This window comes from Sciurus vulgaris, assembly GCF_902686455.1.
Source record: "Sciurus vulgaris genome assembly, chromosome: 8".
NCBI classification, from domain to species: domain Eukaryota; kingdom Metazoa; phylum Chordata; class Mammalia; order Rodentia; family Sciuridae; genus Sciurus; species Sciurus vulgaris.
Genome location: NC_136468.1, coordinates 124,221,318 through 124,241,800, shown reverse-complemented (window position 1 = coordinate 124,241,800; position 20,483 = coordinate 124,221,318). Strand labels below are relative to the sequence as shown.

General features: G+C 41.5%; 1 protein-coding gene across 4 annotated transcripts; it reads left to right on the top strand.

Moving 5' to 3' along the window:
* Positions 1-11,041: 11,041 nt before the first annotated feature.
* ZNF74 (zinc finger protein 74) lies at positions 11,042-19,609 on the top strand. Of its 4 annotated transcripts, XM_079151859.1 has the most exons (6): positions 11,042-11,260; positions 11,519-11,619; positions 12,023-12,108; positions 14,887-15,013; positions 15,541-15,639; positions 17,569-19,609. In XM_079151859.1, exons 2-6 carry the CDS (start codon positions 11,586-11,588, stop codon positions 19,227-19,229), a joined length of 2,007 nt encoding a protein of 668 aa, XP_079007985.1. In that variant the 5' UTR covers positions 11,042-11,260; positions 11,519-11,585; the 3' UTR covers positions 19,230-19,609. The 4 variants fall into 4 exon arrangements, with proteins under 4 accessions (XP_079007985.1, XP_079007986.1, XP_079007988.1 ...); XM_079151860.1 differs by having other exon boundaries at positions 11,043-11,619; positions 15,544-15,639; XM_079151862.1 differs by lacking the exons at positions 11,042-11,260; positions 11,519-11,619; positions 14,887-15,013 and having other exon boundaries at positions 15,544-15,639.
* The last annotated feature ends 874 nt before the right edge of the window (positions 19,610-20,483 follow it).

The following is a 20,483-nucleotide window of genomic DNA, read 5'->3' as shown; positions in this document are numbered from 1 at the left end:
TACAATTCAGATTTGTATGTTTCTCTTGCCTTGTGTGTGTGAGAGAGAGATATGGGGGTTGGACTCAGTGGAGGTCTATCATTGAGCTATGCCCTCAGTACTTTTATTATTATTTTGAGTTGCCCAGGCTGTCCTAGAACTTGGAATCATCCTACCTCAGCATCCTGAGTAGCTGGGATTGTAGGCATGCAGCACCACACCTGGCTTGCTTCTCTTTGAAGGTTATAAAAATGGTATCATAGGGCTGGGGAGGTAACTCAGTGGTAGAGCATTTGCCTAGCATGTGTGAGGGCCTGGGTTTTATCCTAGACACCACAACAAAATCATAACAATGGTATCATACTCTATGCAGACTTCTAGGACTTGACTTTTATACTGCCCCCTCTTTTTTTGACACACTGGGGATCAAACCCCGGGCCTTATACATGTTAGGCAAGTGCTCTACCACTGAACTACCCCAGTCCTTGCTTCTAGGGTTCATTCATTTTGCTGTGTAGCTGTAGTCCACTCGTTTTTACCACCATGTAATATCCCATCTGATTTATTTCCTTATCAATAGACATTTGAATCATTCCATTTTGTTTTTGTTTTTTGTTAGCTTGTATGAATATTTTTTAAGTCTGTGTCCTGGGGCCCATATACAGTAGTTTCTCAGAGGAATATATTGAGGAGGGGAACTGGTGTGCGTAGTTCATACAAGTACCAATTTTTCACTGATTCCCAATGTCACCAGCAGCATGTAAGCATCTGTTGATATGGGTCCTCTCTAACACTTGATACTGACAGAATTCTTTTTTTTTGTACTCAACACGGTTAATGGGGTGCAATTTAAGAACAGACCAATCACCACTAAAAAGTCCAAATTTGAGACTTTTTATTAGCCAGCCGGCTGACTGTCTCACACAATGCCCAAAATGGCTATTAGGAGAACAGCATCTACCATAGGGTTGCAGGGGTTTTTATACCATAAATCGGTACATCAATCATAAATGTCTGTTGCTATGATTCAATACTACAAACTAACATCTAAAATCATTAGCAGAAGGGGGAAGTGAGTCAGAATGACCTTACTTAGGTACAAATTAAAGAATGGTTACTAACGTCTAAACAATCACTGTTGACATCACCATTAACATGGTACATTATTTAAGAAAAATAGGAATCAAAAAGAATATTTTTTCATTATATAAGAATTGTCATTTTGTCATTTTGTATTGCCAAAACATGTCATGCTAAGCAACTGTTGATGGGTACAGAAGTGAGGGATGTTCCTATGGGAGAAGCATTTCCTACATAACATGGAGTCTCAGAGCAAAATGGAGTGCTACTGAATGAAACATGGATAACAGAAAACATCAGGGAGGAGATTAAAAAATTCTTAGAGGTCAATGATAATGATGATACAACATATCAAAATCTCCGGGACATTATGAAAGGGGTACTAGGAGGAAAATTCATTGCATGGAGTGCATTCAAGAAAAAAATAAGAGGTCAACAACTAAATGACCTAACATTACAGCTCAAAGCCCTAGAAAAGGAAGAACAGAATAACAGCAAAAGTAGTAGAAGACAGGAAATAATTAAAATCAGAGCTGAAATCAATGAAATTGAAACAAAAGAAACTATTCAAAAAATTGACAGAACAAAAAGTTGGTTCTTTGAAAAAGTAAACAAAATAGACAAACCCTTAGCCACACTAACAAAGAGGAGAGAGAAGACTCAAATTACTAAAATTCATGATGAAAAAGGAAAATCACAACAGACACCACTGAGATACATAAGATGAGAAGCTACTTTGAAAATCTGTATTCCAACAAAATAGAAAGTACCGAAGACATTGACAAATTTCTAGAGACATATGCTCCTCCCAGACTGAACCAGGAGGACATACACAATTTAAACAGATCAATATCAAGCAATGAAATACAAGAAGCCATCAAAAGCCTACCATCCAAGAAAAGCCCAGGACCAGACAGATTCTCAGCCGAGTTCTACAAGACCTTTAAAGAAGAACTCATTCCAATACTTCTCAAAGTATTCCAGGAAATAGAAAACTCATTCTATGAAGCTAATATCACCCTCATACCCAAACCAGGAAAAGACACATCAAGGAAAGAAAATTTTAGACCAATATCCTTGATGAATATAGATGCAAAGAGCTTTAACAAAATACTGGCAAACCGTATCCAAAAACATATTAAGAAAATTGTGCATCATGATCAAGTGGGGTTCATCCCTGGAATGCAAGGATGGTTTACCATCTGTAAATCAATAAACGTAATCCATTATGTCAATAGACTTAAGGATAAGAATCACGTGGTTATTTCAATTGACACAGAAAAAGCGTTCAACAGAATACAACACCCCTTCATGCTCAAAACACTAGAAAAAATAGGGATAGTAGGAACATACCTGAACATTGTAAAGGCTATGCTAAGCCCACGGCCAACATTTTTTTTTTTTTTTTTTTTTTTTTTTTTTTTTTTTTGCGGTACTGGGAATCAAACTCAGGACCTTGTGCTTGCAAGGCAAGCACTCTACCAGCTGAGCTATCTCCCCAGCCCCCAACATCATTCTTAATGGAGAAAAACTGAAAGCATTCCCTTTAAAAAACGGGAACAAGACAGGGATGTCCTCTTTTACCACTTCTATTCAACATTGTCCTTGAAATACTAGCCAGAGCAATTAGACAGACTAAAGAAATTAAAGGAATATGAATAGGAAAAGAGGAACTTAAGCTGTCACTATTTGCTGATGACATGATTCTATATTTAGAGGATGCAAAAAACTCCTCCAGAAAACTTCTAGACCTCATCAATGAATTCAGCAAAATAGCAGGTTATAAAATAAACACGCGGGCTGGGGAGATAGCTCAGTCGGAAGAGTGCTTGCCTTGCAAGCACAAAGCCCTGGGTTCGATCCCCAGCACCGCAAAAAAAAAAAAATCAATACGCACCAATCTAAAGCATTTTTATACATAAGCGATAAAACATCTGAAAGGGAAATGAGGAAAACAACTCCCATTTGCAATAGCCTCAAAAAAAAAATAAATAAAACACTTGGGAATCAATCTAACCAAAGAGGTAAAAGATCTCTACAATGAAAACTACAAAACATTGAAGAAAGAAATTGAGGAAGACCTTAGAAGATGGAAAGATCTCCCATGTTTTTGGATAAGCAGAGTTAATATTATCAAAATGACCATACTTCCAAAGGTGCTATACAGATTTAATGCAATTCCAATTAAAATCCCTATGACATTTCTCATAGAAACAGAAAAAGCAATCATGAAATTCATCTGGAAGAACAAAAGACCCAGAATAGCCAAAGCAATCCTGGGCAGGAAGAGTGATGCAGGAGGTTTCACTATACCAGACCTTAAACTCTACTAGAGGGCAATAGTAACAAAAACAGCATGGTACTGGCACCAAAATAGACAGGGAGACCAATGGTACAGGATAGAAGACACGGAGACATACCCACATAAGTACAGTAAACTCATACTAGACAAGGGTGCCAAAAACTTATAATGGAGAAAAGATAGCCTCTTCAACAAATGGTGCTGGGAAAACTGGAAATCCATATGCAGTAAAATGAAATGAAACCCCTATCTCTCACCTTGTACAAAACTCAACTCAAAATGGATCAAGGATCTAGGAATTAGACCTGAGACCCTTCACCAAATAGAAGAAAAAGTAGGACTGAATCTCCATCATGTTGGCTTAGGAACAGACTTCTTTAACCAGACCCCCACCCCATAGCGCAAGAAATAAAAGCAAGTATCAATAAATGGTATAGATTCAAACTAAAACGTTTTTTCTCAGCACAGGAAACAATCAGCAATGTGAAAAGAGAGTCTACAAAGTGGGAGAAAATTTTTTCCACATACACTTCAGACAGAGCACTCATCTCCAAAGTTTATAAAGAACTTAAAAAACTTTACACCCAAAATTCAAAGAACCCAATCAATAAATGGGCTAAGGAAATGGGCAGACACTTCACAGAAGATATACAAGTGATCAACAAATATATGAAAAAGTGCCCAGCATCCCTGGTAATTAGAGAAATGCAAATTAAAACCACCCTAAGATTTCATCTAACTCCAATTAGAATGGCTATTGTCAAGAACACAAGCAATAATAAGTGTTGGCGTGGATGTGGGGAAAAAGATACACTCATACATTGCTAGTGGAGTTGAAAAATTGGTACAGCCACTCTGGAAAGCAGTATGGAGATTCCTCAGAAAGCTTGGAATGGACCCACCATTTGACTCAGCTATTCCACTCCTTGGTTTATACCCAAAGGACTTAAAATCAGCATACTACAGTGATGCAGCCGTATCAATGTTCACAGCAGCTCAATTCACAATAGCTAGATTGTGGAACCAGCCTACATGCCCTTCAATTGATGAATGGATAAAGAAACTGTGGTACATATACACAATGGAATATTACTCAGCCATAAAGAACAATAAAATTATAGCATTTGCTGGTAAATGGTTGAAGTTGGAGAAATATCATGCTAAGAGAGATAAGCCAACCCCCCAAAAAACCAAAGGCCAAATGTTTTCTCTGATAAGTGCATGACAATATGTAACAATGGGGGGTAGCAGGGGGAAAGAGAAGAATAAAGGAGTTTGGGATGGTGTAGAGGAAAAAGGGGTGAGAGGGGGTGGGGATGGAAAAACAGTAGAATGAAACAGACAGTATTACCCTATATATATATATATATTCATTCATATATATATATGAATGAATACATGAATGGCGTGAATATACATTGTGTACAACCATAGAAATGAAAAGTTGTACCCCATTTGTGTACAATGAATCAAAATGTATCTGTAAAAATAAAAAATATCTTAATAAAAAAAAGAAATATCCTTTTTGGTATTGGCATCAGAGTTAGTCAAGTGTCAGGAAATGAGTGAGGCAGTATTCCCTCCTCTTTTATTTATTTATTTATTTATTTTTATTATTTTTTATTTTATTGTAAACAAATGGGATACATGTTGTTTCTCTGTACATGGCGTAAAGGCATACCATTTGTGTAATCATATTTTATTTTTTAATTTAATTAACATAACAATTTCTGCTTTTTAGATCGTTTTGTCTAGTCCATTCACTTTAATGTAGTCATTGAAATTATTGGCTCCAAGTCTACAATTTTGCTTTTTCTTTTACCTCTTTTCTCTTTTCCCATATCTTTTTTTTTTTCACTTTGCTTCACCTTTTATACCATCTTTGGGATAAATCAAGTGATTTTTAGTATTCATTTTCCCCCAACGCTTGCTGTATTTTTAATATTTTTTTTTGGTTTTTAGTTCTAGATGGACACCATACATTTATTTTATTTATTTATGTGGTACTGATGATTGAACCCAGTGCCTCATGTGCTCTACCACTGAGCTACAACCCCAGTCCCATATTGTTTTTTTTTTTTTTTTTTTTTTTTTGGTGGTGCTGGGGATTGAACCCAGGGCCATGTGCATCCCAGGGCCATGAGCATGCTAGGCAAGCACTCTACCAACTAAGCTATATCTCCAGCCCCTGTTTTTTTTTAACTATACCTTTTGTATACTTTTTAGTGATTACTTTGTAATATGCATTTTTAATTTATCACAGTGAACCTTAATAATATACTATTTTACATAAAAAGAAGTTATATTACAGTATAATTCAATTTATCCCCCTTTATGTTGTTTTTATTATTTAATTCCCCCTATTACAAACCCTACAATACTTTATATTTTTGCCCAAGGGGTGTGGCACAGCAGTAGAGTACTTGGCCTGGCATGCACAAGACTCTGGGTTCAGGCCCCAGAAGAAAAAAAACAATATATTTTTGTTCTAAACAGTTTATATACTTTAAAAGAAGCTGAGAAAAGTAGTATTTTATGTGCACACAAATTACTCTTGTCAATCATTTCTTCCTGAAAGTCTATATTGTTAATTGGGATCATTTATTTTGGCTTAAAGAACTCCCCTGTACTGCTTAGAATAAATTGTTTTTAATCTTCTGAAAATGTGTGTGTGTGTGTGTGTGTGTGTGTGTGTGTGTGTGTGTGTTTGCCTTTAATGTATAAATAATTTCACTGGATATGAAATTCTCAGTTGACATTTTTTCCTTCACATTTTTTAGATTATGTTCCATTATTTTCTTATTTCCATTGTTTCTGAGGAGAGGTTAGCCAAGATTATTTCTATTGTTACCATGAATGGAATGTATTTGTTGTTGATGCTTTTCATCTTTTGTTTTCAAGTAGGTATGATCCTCTGTTTTTAATCCTTTATGGAGTTCACTGAGTTTTGTGGAGAGTTGACATCTTTCTTCAGTTTTGAAAACAAAAAAATGTGGCCAATCTCTTTTCAAATGATTCTCCTATCTATTCTTTTCTCTTTCTAGAACTCCAATACATATATGGTATACCAGTGATTCTCCAAATATTGTGTAGGGAACACCAGGATTCTTTAATGCACACTTAGGATACCTATGGGATATTATTTTTTCATAAGAATTGTGTCTGATGAATTTTCTACTCTATATAATATGTGATATCACATCAGAGTGAATGGTAGAGCAAATATGAAAATACAGCTATCTTCTATTATATTAAAGAGATTTTGAAAATTCTAATTTTTAAAAATATAAGTATTTTCATATATATACTTATATACATATATATAAATCAACATATTATGGGTTGTAGCCCCCTCAAAATTAATATGTTGAAGTCTTAACATCTAGTGTGTTAGAGTGTGACCTTTACTTGGAGATAGGGTCTTTACAGAAGACCCTATATGTTTTAATAGGTTAAATAAGGTCATTAGGGTAGACCCTAATCGAATATGACTGATATCCTTATAAAAAGGGAAAATTTGGAGGCAGACACACATGCACAGGAAGAATGTCATGTGAAAATGTAGGCAGAGATTGGAGTAATGCTTCTACAAGCCAAGAGCCAGGAAAGATGTCTAATCACCCTATCTATGAGAGGGTCATAGAGCAGATTCTTCCTTATCACCCTCAAGAAACACCCTGCTAATACCCACTGTGTTAAACCATATGATATTGTCCCACCAATCTGTGATTTTTTAATTTTTCATTTTTATTCTCACTTCATTTTCTCTGTTTTAGTTTCAAATAGTTTCTACTAACCTGTTTACATCAAAAATTTTTCAAATTGGTTCTTATTAGGAATCAATTTATCTTCTGAGATTCCCCATTCACTTACCTGTTTGCCTATTTTTTCTAATTTATAATAGTAGTGTCAAACACTTTGTTAAATGCATCATTTGTATCATCTGTGACTTTTCTAAGTTTTTTATCTGATGAGTCATATTTCTCTTTTTTGCATGTCTAGTAATTTTTTAAGTTATATTGTTCACTGTAAATAATACTTTGAAAAGATTCTGAACTCTGTTATCTTCCTCCAAAGAGTCTTGAGTATCATTCAGGCACACAGTTACATTGCTCACCTTGATCCTATGGAAGCTTCATTATAGGTTTTTTTTTTTTTTTTTTTTTTTTTTTGCGGTGCTGGGGATCGAACCCAGGGCTTTGTGCTTGCAAGGCAAGCACTCTACCAACTGAGCTATCTCCCCAGCCCCTCATTATAGGTTTTTACAGGTAAATCTACTTTATTTTGTCCTTTAGTCCTAGGGTATGGCCCTCTGTCTTATCCCCTTAGGAATGAAACTTTGGTGGTTCCAATGGAATGTGTATTTAACAAGTTTATTGGTGAGATTTGAATGCCAAATTCTACTGAAATCTCTACTCAGTTTTTTCAGTGTCCTATTAAAGCTTTCCCTTGGGTTCCTTGGAGTCTTGTACAGTTAGGAGCCATACCAGGATTTGAGTAGCTTCTGAACATTCCCTCTCAATTTAGAACTACTCTGGAAGCTCCAAACTGATCTTGTATCTTCAACCCATTCAGACTATTGCTTTTTGCTTGAGATCTATTCTGTATGCAAGTCTGGAATAATTCTGTTCCCACTCCTCTTCTTCCTTTTCCTTCCCACCTCCTCTTCTTTCCTAACCCCTTCCTCCTCCTTCTTCCCAGAGGGGATTTTATCACTGAGCTATACATACCCAGTCCTTTTTATTTATTTATTTTTTTATTTTGAGACAGGGTCTCCTTAAGTTTTAAAAGGGTCTCACTAAGTTGCTAACACTGGTCTCAAACCATGCCCAGCTCAAGTCTGGAATTCTTACTGGCAAGAGGGTTAGTCTGGCACAAGTTAATTTGCAATTATTGAAAGAATTATTGCAATTATTGAAACATTTTATAGGTTGAGATTTCATATATTTAATGTAGTAAGACAATGTGTTTTTGTCTTTAAAATCTTCCATTAAGAGGCCAGGCACATGCCTGTATTCCCAGTGCAAGTTTGAGGCCAGTCTCAGTTACTTAGTGAGACCTTGTATCAAAATTAAAAACAGAAAAGACTGGGGATGTAGTTCAGTGGTAGAGCACTACTGGGTTCAATCCCTAGTACAAAAAAAAAGTAAATAGATAAATAAAAATAAAAATAAAATCTTAAATCTAGAAAAATGTTTTAAATTTATAATGGCAGAATGCCCATATATCTTTGGAGTTTCACAGAGCTCTACTAGTCAGCCCTCCAACTTTTACATGGACGGGGAACTCATGGGTCAGAATATGACTTGGGATCTCTTTTTATCTATGTGAAAATTTTAGGTTAAACTTAATCAACTCTTGACTTAAGTGCCCTACCCAGTCCTTTACATACTCACTGATATTAGACATAAATACTGTCACACAGAATAAACCCAGGCAATCAGTTATAGAAGATACTGTGAATCATCCACAGTCACATAAAGATGAACACACAGAGGGGCATTTTGCAGAAATACACACCTATACCTTCATTGAGCTCTGTGTGCCCATGGTGAGACCCTTACCATACACGTGAACACATATGTGAAGACTCTGGCTAAATCATTAAGTCAACAGCTAAATGCCAATATATACAGAAGAAATCACATTAGACTCACAAGCAAGCACACAGGTGCACACATTACCCTCCCATGTGCAGAAGGCTCCACACACATTCATCCAGACATATCCCAAAATTGTGAAACAAGTCACAAACAGGCTCACAGACTCATCTATGCACAAGCACATGTTACAGTTTCTCAGAAGCACACCAAGATGGTAAGACAGATAAAAAATGTGAGGTAAAAGCAATACAGTCAGAAATGTACTTAATGGACATGCATACATATATAAATGTGTTGACCTATAGGATCCACAGACACAAACATACAATTCCACATTTATACAAAAACTCCCATATTATGTGACCAACAGCCACATGCCAACAAACTTGTAAGACTCCGTCACATAGGTTCACATATATAAAAAACCCACAATATCAGCCAACACACACACACAGTCACAATCAGACTTGTTATAACCATGTGCACACAGTTCCACTCTCTCCCAGGCTCCTGTCCTGGGGTTGAACGCTGTGCTATTGGACACTGGTTCTGCACTCAGCAGGGGTGTTATGCCAAAATGGGCACTGGACACAGAGTCTAAGCTGGGGTCAAAGTGGGAGTCTGATGAGTTTTGAGACTGCACCTCCCCCACCCCAATCCAGACCAATTCTCACTAGGACTCTGGTAATATCCTGGAATTATTCAGTCTCTCCCTGGCTGTGGGACTCAGGACAAGTACCCCACCTACCTCTACCACAGATTCTTCTCTCTTAAAGGGGTTAATAATAGCTAACAAATTTACTAAGCATTCTGTCAGAATTCAGTTCTTGGAAGTGTAATCAGATTGGAAAGACTTTACTGCTTGTGGAGCTCCATTAAAACTCAGAAGAGGGCTGGGGTTGTGGCTCAGTGGTAGAGCACTTGCCTGGAATGTGTGAGACCCTGGGTTCGATCCTCAGCACCACATATGAATAAATAAATAAATAAATAGGTCAATTGACAACTAAAAAATATTTAAAAAAAAAAAAAAAAAAAACCCAGGAGAGAACCAGAGTCAGTGGTGCACACCTCTAATCCCAGCAACTCAGGAGGCTGAGGCAGGAGGATTACAAGTTCAAAGCTAGCCTCAGCAAATTAGCCAGGCCCTAAGCAACTTAGACCCTGTCTAAAAAAAATTAAAAAGCGTTGCGGATGTGGCTCAGCAGTTAAGTGCCCCTGGGTTCAATCCCCAGTCCCAAAACAATTACAAAAAACCCAACAACTCAGAAGTCAAGCTGACGAAGGAAAATAAGTTTAATTCAAAGCCAGCTCTGAAGAGAAAGGAGACCTTTTTCCTTAGATCTCTGTCTTCAGAAACTTACAGACACAAAAAGGTTTTGTAAGAGAGGAGGCACAGTGGGACAAAAGGCAGGAAATACGTCACAGTCTCAATTTCCCCAGTCCCCACCAGGTCCAGGAGACCTCCATTGGAAGTTAAACAATTTGGAGCTTTTAATTTAATTTCAAAAGAGAGGGGAAGTTCTGTTTCAGAAATATGTCTTGCTGTTACTATTATTAACCTTATCCCTGGGTCCCCACCCAGATTCTCCTACTGCACCAGAGAAGGCTAAGTGGCCTAAGAAAGGTCTGGGATTCTCCCAAATCCGAAGACCCCTTCCACAAGTCTCAGGTGTCTTGCTGAAGGAGGAACAGCGGGGACAGGACCCTGGGAAATCCTTCGAGGGCTGACCCACCACCTTCAGTATCCCCAGGACCAGGGACCTGGGCCTTTCTTACAGATAGATGTGGGCGGTATTCAACAACCTCCACCTGGAGAAAAAAGAAATCACAATTCCACCATTCCGGGCACCAACCTCTACCTACTCCCGCAACTAGACACCTATGCATCCGCCTCCCCACTCCCACGGTACCCCTTCCACAGCCTGCGCTCAACAAGAGCGCTCGGGAGCCGCCCCCAAAATACATTTCCCCGGGAAAGCTGGGCCTCCTGGGCAGCTCCGGTACCCGGAGCCCTCTGGGAAATGAAGTCACCGCCTGTATGGCGCGAAGGTTCCTGGGAGATGTAGTTCGCATTCGTTCCGCGCAGGCGCAATTTCCCGCGGTGGTCGCTGGGCTGCTCTTTGTGGCTGTCGCTGTCCTTTTGTAGGAAGCTATTCTGCTCTCTCGCCTGTCAGTGCGACAGTTCATCGATCTCTCCGTCCGTCTCCGGGCCTATCTGTCGACCCTGTTCCGTGCTCCCTGGCTCTTGGCGGTCGAGCCCGAGACCTGGCTCTGGTCCTCGAGCGAGTCCCCGAACGTGGGTTCTCCTGGAAGAGTGTGTGACGGGGTGACAGGGCGTGTGTGTGATGGGGCCTGAGTGTGATCCCGGAGTAGGTGTGTCTGTGAGCTGGTGTGTTGGAGCGTGAGCCCAGCGTGGGGTACAGTGGGTACGCTGAGCCTGCCTGAGCCCGAGTTATGCCCGGGCGCGCAGTGTTGCCGCTGTGAGCACGTTTGCGACCCCGTTGAGGCTTCCCTGCAGGCCGCTTTCCCTGAGCCCTCGGACCCTCCTCTTTAGACCTAACCTGGGGTCCAGGAGGCCACAGAACTGCCCACTCCCCCGGGGAACGCTGCGGAGGGCCACTATGGAGACCCTGGCCCTGAAGCCAGAGGAGACAGGTACTGCTTTGCTCTTTTAGTCTGTGGGTTTATGGATTTTCACTTGAGGAAACTGACACTCAAAGAGATCAGGCTAGTTTCCCAGAAGTCCCAGCAAATCAGTCCCCCTGCTTCTTCATCTTGGGATACCATTTGTTCCCACTCCCCAGCATGCTGATGGGAGGAAAAGAATGGAAGTGTTTTTCCCCTTTATTAAAGTATCTGGGATGCTGAGAGGCAGAATTAACCCTGAAGCTGTATTAGATTGTGCCAGATATTGAGGCTTGCTCCCCACTGGACCTACCTGCGGGGTACCTGCCTTCTTTCTGATTCCTGACTGTGCTGGGGCTGGGTGAGCTTTAGCTCAGCCATGAGGGTGGTAGCTGAACAAAACAGCCCCCTTAACTCATTTCTTCAACCCCAGCTCTTTCCGCTCAGGACCCTGCTCTTTCCCCCAAAGACAATCCAGAGGATAAATCAGGTTGGGGTCTCCTAGCGGCCAGATCTGAGGTGAGTAGTGTCTTTTCTTTCTTTTTTATAAAGAGGGTTGGCACATTATTTCTCTTTCCCTGCATCTTCAGTCAGCCTCCCTCACCCGCTACAAGGGACCTACTGTCCAGTCTTCAAGAAGCTCTGGGTAATGGGAATAGGTCCATTTGAAGAAACTCCAGATGACTCCCCAGGTGGACATATGATGAAATCTCATGAATGTTCCTTAATTCAGTCCTATGAGTGGGGATGCTGCTGGGAGCGCTGAGTAGTGGTTTTAATGAAACCCTGACCAAGTAGATAACACACCACATGTGGGCCAGGGCTTTTTGCAGGTCCAGGGGAAGGTTGGGGGAGTTTGCTGTGATGGAATCAGACAGGGGCAGGTGGAAGCACTGGGGTAAGAGTGGTGATAGCAGGCTCATCCCTGTGTGCTTTTCTGTACACCCAGCACTTGGCATGGGGCGTTCATGGAAAAACCTGGAGATTTAGAGAATCCATGGGTTCAATTTGAATTGGTCTGATGCCACTTCTGTAGCCAAATAGGGCCCAGATCCTTCCTTTTACAGCTTTTGAACTTTGCACCTCATTTTGTTCTCTGACTATCCCCATGATGGAATTTACAGGGGTGCATGGGACAATGAAAAGTCTGCCAGATTGATGGTCCTTTGATTTCTTTTTAGAATTTTGTGATTCTGTTAATTTTCCACTTTAAAAGAGGTGAGATCTGATTATAAAAAGGTAGAACACTGATTTTACAGAAAGCTATAAAACATTCTGTGCCAGGCATGGTGGTACATACCAGTAACCCCCAACAACTTAGGAGACCAAAGCAGGAGCATTGCAAATTTGAGACCAACCTTGGCAACTTAGGAAGACCCTGACTCATAAAAGGTCTGAGATGTAACTCAGTGGTAGAAGGCCCCTGGGTTCAATCCCCAGTATTGCAAAATAAATAAATAAATAAATATTGTGAGACAAGTCTAGCATCTGGGAAGTGTTAGAATGCTCTTAGTTCTATGAGATATTCAAGAGACATGACAGTCAAATGCAGGGCATGATCCTTGATTGGGTATCAATTTTTAAAAACTGATAAATTTTGAGAAAAGTGAAGACACTTGAAAAATGGATTATATCTTATGAACAATCTTTGCTCTGAAATCTGCTTTGTCTGACACTAATACAACCACTTAAGTTTTCTCTGGATTTGGAATTGCAGGGTTTTATCTACCCTTTCATTTTCAACCTATCTTTGTCTTTGTGTTTAAAGTGGGTTTCTGTAGCTTAGCATATAGTTGGGTCTTACTGGTTTTTTTTCCCCCCAGTTCAGGGATTGAACAAATGCTTTACTACTGAACTACATCTGTAGCCCAGGTCTCACTCTTTTAATCTGATTTGACAATCTCCACCTCAGCTGACGTTACTGCAAGTAACTTTTAGACCATTCACATTTAATGTGATAATTAATATGGTTAGATTTCTTTTTAAAATTTTTTTAGTTATAGATGGACCTTTATTTTACTTATTTATATGAGGTACTGAAAATCAAACCCAGTGCTTCACACATGCTAGGCAAGTGCTCTACTGGGCTACAAACCCAGTCCCTATGGTTAGATTTCTATCTGTCATTTTGTTATTTGTTTTTTATATATCATATCTGTTTTGCTTCTCTATTTTTCCCTTCTTTTGAGGTAAACCAATACTATTTTAGAACTCTCTTAATTCCTAGAATTTTATCAACTTTTCTCCTTTTAGTTATTTGATTGGATACTGGACATTGCAAATTTTGCTTTCTTGAGTACTGGTTTTCTTAAATTTCTTAAATATTTCTGCAGTTCATCATGGGATGCAGTGAAAACACCAGGCATCAGTTTGACCCTTTCAAGGATCAAAGCACATGCATAAGATCCTTGGCTCAATCCCTAGCACTGCAAGCACACACACAATAAAACCACTGCTAGCCAGGTATGGTGGCACATGCTTGTAATCCCAGCTTCTCAGGAGGCTGAGGCAGGAGGATCACAAATTCAAGGCCGGCCTTAGCAAATTAGTGAGACCCTGTCTCAAAAATAAAAAATAAAATGGAATGGTAATGTAACTCAGTGGTAGAGTGTCCCTGAGCTCAATCCCCAATATTGCAAAACAAACAAACAAATAAAAAAACCCCTCTGCTTTAAGGATCAAAGTCCAGGGCAGGGTGGTAACCAGGATGCCAGGCAGAATGGGAATAGAGGGAATAGGAATGTGTGAGTCAAGAAGGAGTGAAGTGTGGTCATGTAAAGACACCAAATGTCTGCTCTCTTGGACCCTTAGGACACAGAATTTGCTGATTCAAAATTTCCTTCCTTAGAGTTTAATAATGGTTTCCAGCCTGGAGTTGGATTTTATTGCAATGATTCCTGAATATAGTAGCTGGGCTCTTTGTACTGTCTTTCAAGTTTTATGTGTTTGAGATTCTTAATCATGGAAAGCATAGCATCTCACTTAGGACATGTTAGAGCAGTCATGTGAAGATTCCAGAGTATGTTGTGTTGTAAGAGCACCACAGTGTCTATTCAACCTCATTATCTTAGTCCAGAATGCAGAGTGGGAGGTCCATGCCAATTCTGACTGCCCCACATGCCCCTGGGTTTTAGCCCATCCATGATCAGTATCTGCAACACAACTTTCCATGATTATCAGAAGGCCAGCTGAGGTTAACACTGTAATTATGAGGTCCTTAGTTAATTGTGGCTGCCTTGGAATCATGAACACAGAATCATTACCTTCCTGAATGGGTGAGAAAATATGTCATTTCAGGAATCAGTTACTTTCAAGGATGTGGCTGTGAACTTTACTCAGGAGGAATGGGGTCAGTTGGACTCTCCTCAGAGGGCGCTATACAGGGATGTGATGCTGGAGAACTACCAGAACCTTCTTGCCCTTGGTAAGATGGCTCCGCCAAGGCTGGGCATATGCTCTTGGTCTTCTTCCACGTGGTAGATGTTACTGAGAATCCCTTCAGTACCAACGCTGGTACTGAACATGGCATGACTTAGAAAACATGGCCTCTGCCTCAGGACACTTGGTCACAGATTAAGCCACTCCAGAAATTCCCAGAGTGTGGTATGGTAGCCCGTAGCATCCTTTCTTGGAGCCGGGACTGGTCCTGGGGCAAGGAGCATGGAGGAAATGGAGGAATGCTTAGGGGAGGAATGATGGGACTTTTAATCCATCGGCCCTAGAGCATTCCTCAGGTGAGAAGGGAGGGTGTAATGTGGGGTCTTCAGAATATGCACGCTCACTTGGGTCCCCTGAAGCCCCTCACCACTTTGGGGCCTAGAGAACTTCTTTTTTCTTGGAGCTGGTGCACCCTTGCAATGCCTTATCATAATACATGGATTGTTGTCCTGTGAGGTTGCCTGGGTTTGAAAGCCATAGTACATCTAGCCCTGACAATTTCTTCTCTATAAGCAGGGCCTCCAGTTTGCAAGCCAGATGTCATCTCCCATCTGGAACGAGGTGAGGAGCCATGGCAAGTACACAGTGAAGCCACTGGAGGGGCTTGTTCAGGTGAGCAGATGACACAGGTAGAAGAAGGCTGGTACCCTTGGCCCCCCAGCACCCTCTTTGTGTGGCTCTTCCCATCTCAGCTCCTGTTTTCCTTCCTCAGTTCCACTGCCTTGGCTCCATCTGTGCCTTCTCCATGCTCTTCTAGAACTTTTCACCTCCTCCCTCCCTCCATTTCTTCCTTCCACATGTGTTGGCACTGACTGTGTGACAGGAAATTCCTTTTCCTGTCTCTGTCTTTGTAAAGGCTTCTACTGGTCACCTAAGCCTCAGTGTCTGCTGAGGTTTTGCCCTTTCCTCCATGCTCATTCCTGTACCTTCAATCAATAGCAAAGAGAACCTCAATTTTAGCTTCTAAAATATATTTTGAGTCTGCTGCTGTGTCACAGACACAGTGCTAGTCAAGTTGCCATTGTTCCTTCTATTAATCACATGATCTCCTGCTGACCAACTTCTCCAGCCTCTGTACACAGCACCAGGTCCATCTTTAAGATGCATCTTTAAGCCAAGCATGGTGGCACACACCTGTAATCCCAGTAACTCAGAAGGCTGAGGCAGGAGGATCCGAATTTGAGAACAGCCTCAGCAAATTAGTGATGCCCCCAGCAATTTAGCGAGACCCTGTCTCAAAATAAAAAATAAAATGGGCTTGGAATGTATCTCAGTGGTAATGTATTCTTGGGTTCAGTCCCCAGGACCAAAAAAAAAAAAATGATACACCTTTAGATCATGTTGTCCTCTGTGTAGAAAGTCTTCCTTGCCAGAACTGTATGTGTCAGGTGTCTCATCACCCAGCACCTGTCTTCCTCACCATGGCCACCTCTTGGCCTTCCCTCCTCCTGTTTTACTCTCTCTTGCCTGCCTCTGAGATTCTGTGCACTGTTCCCTTGATGATAGGTTCACCTCTTCCTTATCTTTTACCTGGCTGCCTGCTGTCCATCCTTCCTGAGCCAGTTCTGCCTGCCCAGCTCCTCTGAACAGGTTGGGGGCCCCACACTGTACCACAGTGCAGCTGTGCCCACTGTTCTACATGAAGCTGTTGATAGAAATAAAATCTCCTGCCAGCCCAGAATACTTCTCCACAGATGTAGAAGGGGAAAAAAAAAAAAAAGCTTCATTATTGAATGAGTGTTTAATCCAATGCAGTGCCCCTCACACATATCACTTGCCTTTGTCTAAGGAAAACTGTTAGCTTTTTGTATCTTTTTGACAAGCATGAAGTTACTAATCTGCCACAGAGACAGGGAGACAGGATGCCACCCTCTTCCTCCATGTTCACATTTCATAGTGACTCCAAGAAAGATGAGTTCCAGGATGTAAAGCTGGCAAGAGGTTTCCTGTGCTTCTAAAAAGAGGTACATGCATCTCAGAGCTAGACAAAGTATTTGCAGTCCCAAATTTCTAAAGAAAATGCTAAAGAGAGGTAGAGAATAGGGAATCCTTTTTCCCTTTTGGCATCCAGGGAAATTTTAATCATCTTCAGACTCCTAAGTACACCCACCTCCTGACCTGACACATAATAGTCAATCAGTGGACTTTTCAATGATTGAATTGTGAACTGATTCTCAGATTCCCCGAGCTTTGCCTCTTTCTTAGCCCCCAGGTACTCATTTGAAGCTACCCATGTTGGAATTCCCTTGGCTTCTCACTTGGCTGGTTTTTCATGCTCTCTAGCATTTTCCTCTCTTTTCCCCCCCCTCTCCCTTTTTTTTTTTTTTTTTTTTTTTTTTTTTGCATCTTATTCATGTAGCTCATCCTGGTTGCTCTCTGCCTCTGGTGTCTCTCTGCCTTCAGGCCCTCAAGCTCTTTGGTTCTTTTGGTTTCTACTTTCTTTCCTGGGCTTATCTGCATCTCCAGGTCAGCTCTCCAATCTGAATTCTGTGGACACACATCCACCTGCTCACAGAAAATTCCATTTTCAATCTCTTACAGAGCGGGAGCCTATGCCTGAGATGAAGGAGGAATCTTCTCAACAGCAGAACTTTTTCAAAAAAGAACCATCCCAGAAGCCTATGATGGAGCAGCTAAAGAGAACTAGCCTTCACAGCACCAGCCCCGATGAGGCATGGACCTGGGAAGCCCAGGAAGATACTCTTTGGAGAAATGAGGCTGCCCTGTGGAAGGGAGTACCTACCAACCATGGAGACATCTCCACAGAGGAGAACTACTGGGGGCATAACAAATCTGAGGAGAGTTTTCCCCTGGGGTGCATCCTCTTCACCCAGAAAAATGCCCCTACAGAAGGACACTCTCCTGCCAGATGCATGAAGGACATCCAGTCTTCTGAGGGTATAACTAAAGACCACCTGAGGGCATGCACAGGGAAAAAGTCTTTCAGGTCAAGTGAGTGTGGGAAATACCCACCAGCAGACAGGCCACAGGGGACTGGGCCTGGACTCTTCATGTGCAATGAGTGTGGGAAAACCTTCCCCCAGAGCGCGTCCCTCATGCTGCACCAGCGCTGGCACAGCCGTGAGAAGGCTTACAAATGCAACGAGTGTGGCAAGGCCTTCACATGGAGCACCAACCTCATTGAGCACCAGCGGATCCATACAGGTGAGAAACCCTTCTTCTGCAGTGAGTGTGGGAAAGCCTTCAGCTGCCACTCGTCCCTCAATGTGCACCACCGTATCCACACAGGCGAGAGGCCTTATAAGTGCAGCACCTGTGAGAAGGCCTTCAGCTGCAGCTCACTGCTCAACATGCACCTGAGAGTGCACACTGGGGAGAAGCCCTACAAGTGCAGTGAGTGTGGCAAGGCCTTCAACCAGCGGACACACCTGACCCGGCACCACCGCATCCACACTGGCGAGAAGCCCTACAAATGTGATGTTTGCGGCAAAGCTTTCACTTGCCACTCGTCCCTCACTGTGCATGAGAAAATCCACAACGGGGATAAGCCATTCAAATGTAATGAATGTGAGAAGGCTTTCAATAACCGTTCACGCCTCACTCTCCATCAAAGAATCCACACAGGAGAGAAGCCGTTCAAGTGCACTGATTGTGGGAAAGGCTTCAGCTGCCACTCGTATCTCATTGTGCATCAGAGGATCCACAGTGGGGAGAAGCCCTTCAAATGCAACGAGTGTGGGAAAGCCTTCAGCTCCCACTCTTACCTCATCGTGCACCAAAGGATCCATACTGGAGAGAAACCCTTTGATTGCAGCAAGTGCTGGAAAGCCTTCAGCTGCCACTCGTCCCTCATTGTGCACCAGAGGATCCACACTGGAGAGAAGCCCTATAAATGTCATGAGTGTGGCAAAGCATTCAGCCAGAACCATTGTCTTATTAAACACCAGAAGGTTCATTCTGGAGAGAAATCCTTTAAATGTAATAAATGTGGTGAAATGTTCAACTGGAGCTCACACCTCCTAGAACACCAGAGACTGCATGGTGAAGAGAAGCCCTTTGCCATCCAGTTCAACAGACACTTGCTGAGCACCTACTATGTGCCCAGTAGTCTTCTGGGTGCAGAGGACAATGGGGTGGGTGATGTGGACCCAATAAATGCACTGGATGTGGCAAAGCTCTTGTGTGTGGTGCAGCCCCCACCCAGCAGAAATTTCCCCCTGGGGAGCAAACACAGCGATTAAGGTAAGGTTCTCTGGGTCATAGAAGCCACTTCCCGAGCTACCTAACAAGGAAGGCACTGTCACCTCTTCAGGGCTTCTAGAGCCAGATTGTTCCTCCAGATACAAAAACTTTACCTTGAGCACATGCATAATCCAGGACACCTGTTAGAGTGGATCACTCCGCTGAAAGGAATACACTTTCAGAGAAGAAACATGAGGTCATTGGGGTTGTGCCATCATCCTATTTTCCTTGATGGGTCTGGAAGTCATTCACAAGGGAGATCTTTCCTGTAGATAAGAAGACATGTCAACCTGTAGTCCTTGGATGGACTCCTGATGTAATTTCCACCAGGAATTTCCTCTGTAACCTGTTATAATAATAATAATAAAACAGAAGAATTACAAACAATATTACTTCCATGTGAACATTATTGTGTTTCAGGAAGGGAAAATAACCTTGGATGGTAGAGATTTAGGAAAAAGCAGATTTTCTAGACTTATATGAGTAGCTCTACTATGAAGTTATCTGTTTTTTTTTTTTAATTTTTTGGTTGTAGATGGACACAATACATAATACACAATTTAATAATTATTTAAATGTTTCATATAATTAATTAAATGTTTCATTTAATTAATTATTTATTTTTATGTGGTGCTGAGGATTGAACCTGGTGCCTCACACATGCTAGGCAAGCGCTCCACCACTGAACTATAACCCAAGACCCAGTTAATGACAGCTCAGCTAGTGATGTCCCTGTTGCTAGGTGATATATTTCTCAGTTCTTGTCTTCTCAAAAGAAAGATTTCATTCAGGAAACATAGAAAAAGCATAGAGGGTTTATTTAGAGAAATGAAAGTACGTTTACATTCCTTGGCTATCCCAAGAGGAAATGGTGTGAGGTTTTCCACCTGGTGGGTTTGTATTTTATATTTAGCCTGGAAACCTTCCTCCTATGTGTATGTAGTTGGGGTGGTTATCCTGATTTCTCTATCCCATTAACTTTGTGCCTCAGTGCTCTGTGCTGCTCCAAAGTTGGAAAGTCCCGTAGGCTGGTTACATCCATTTCTTTTTAGTTTTAAGAAGGCAATATTGGCATGGAGGAGGGGGCTTATAGGTAGTTTTTTGTCACCTAGGCGGAGTGGTTTTTTTTGTCACTCAACACGGAGTGAGCCCTATTTTCCTTTCCCCAATCCCCTGCTCAGGTCTAACTACCCATTCTAACATTCCCACAGCAGTCTCTACATAGCCCCACATCAGTGTAGCCAGGTCCTGAC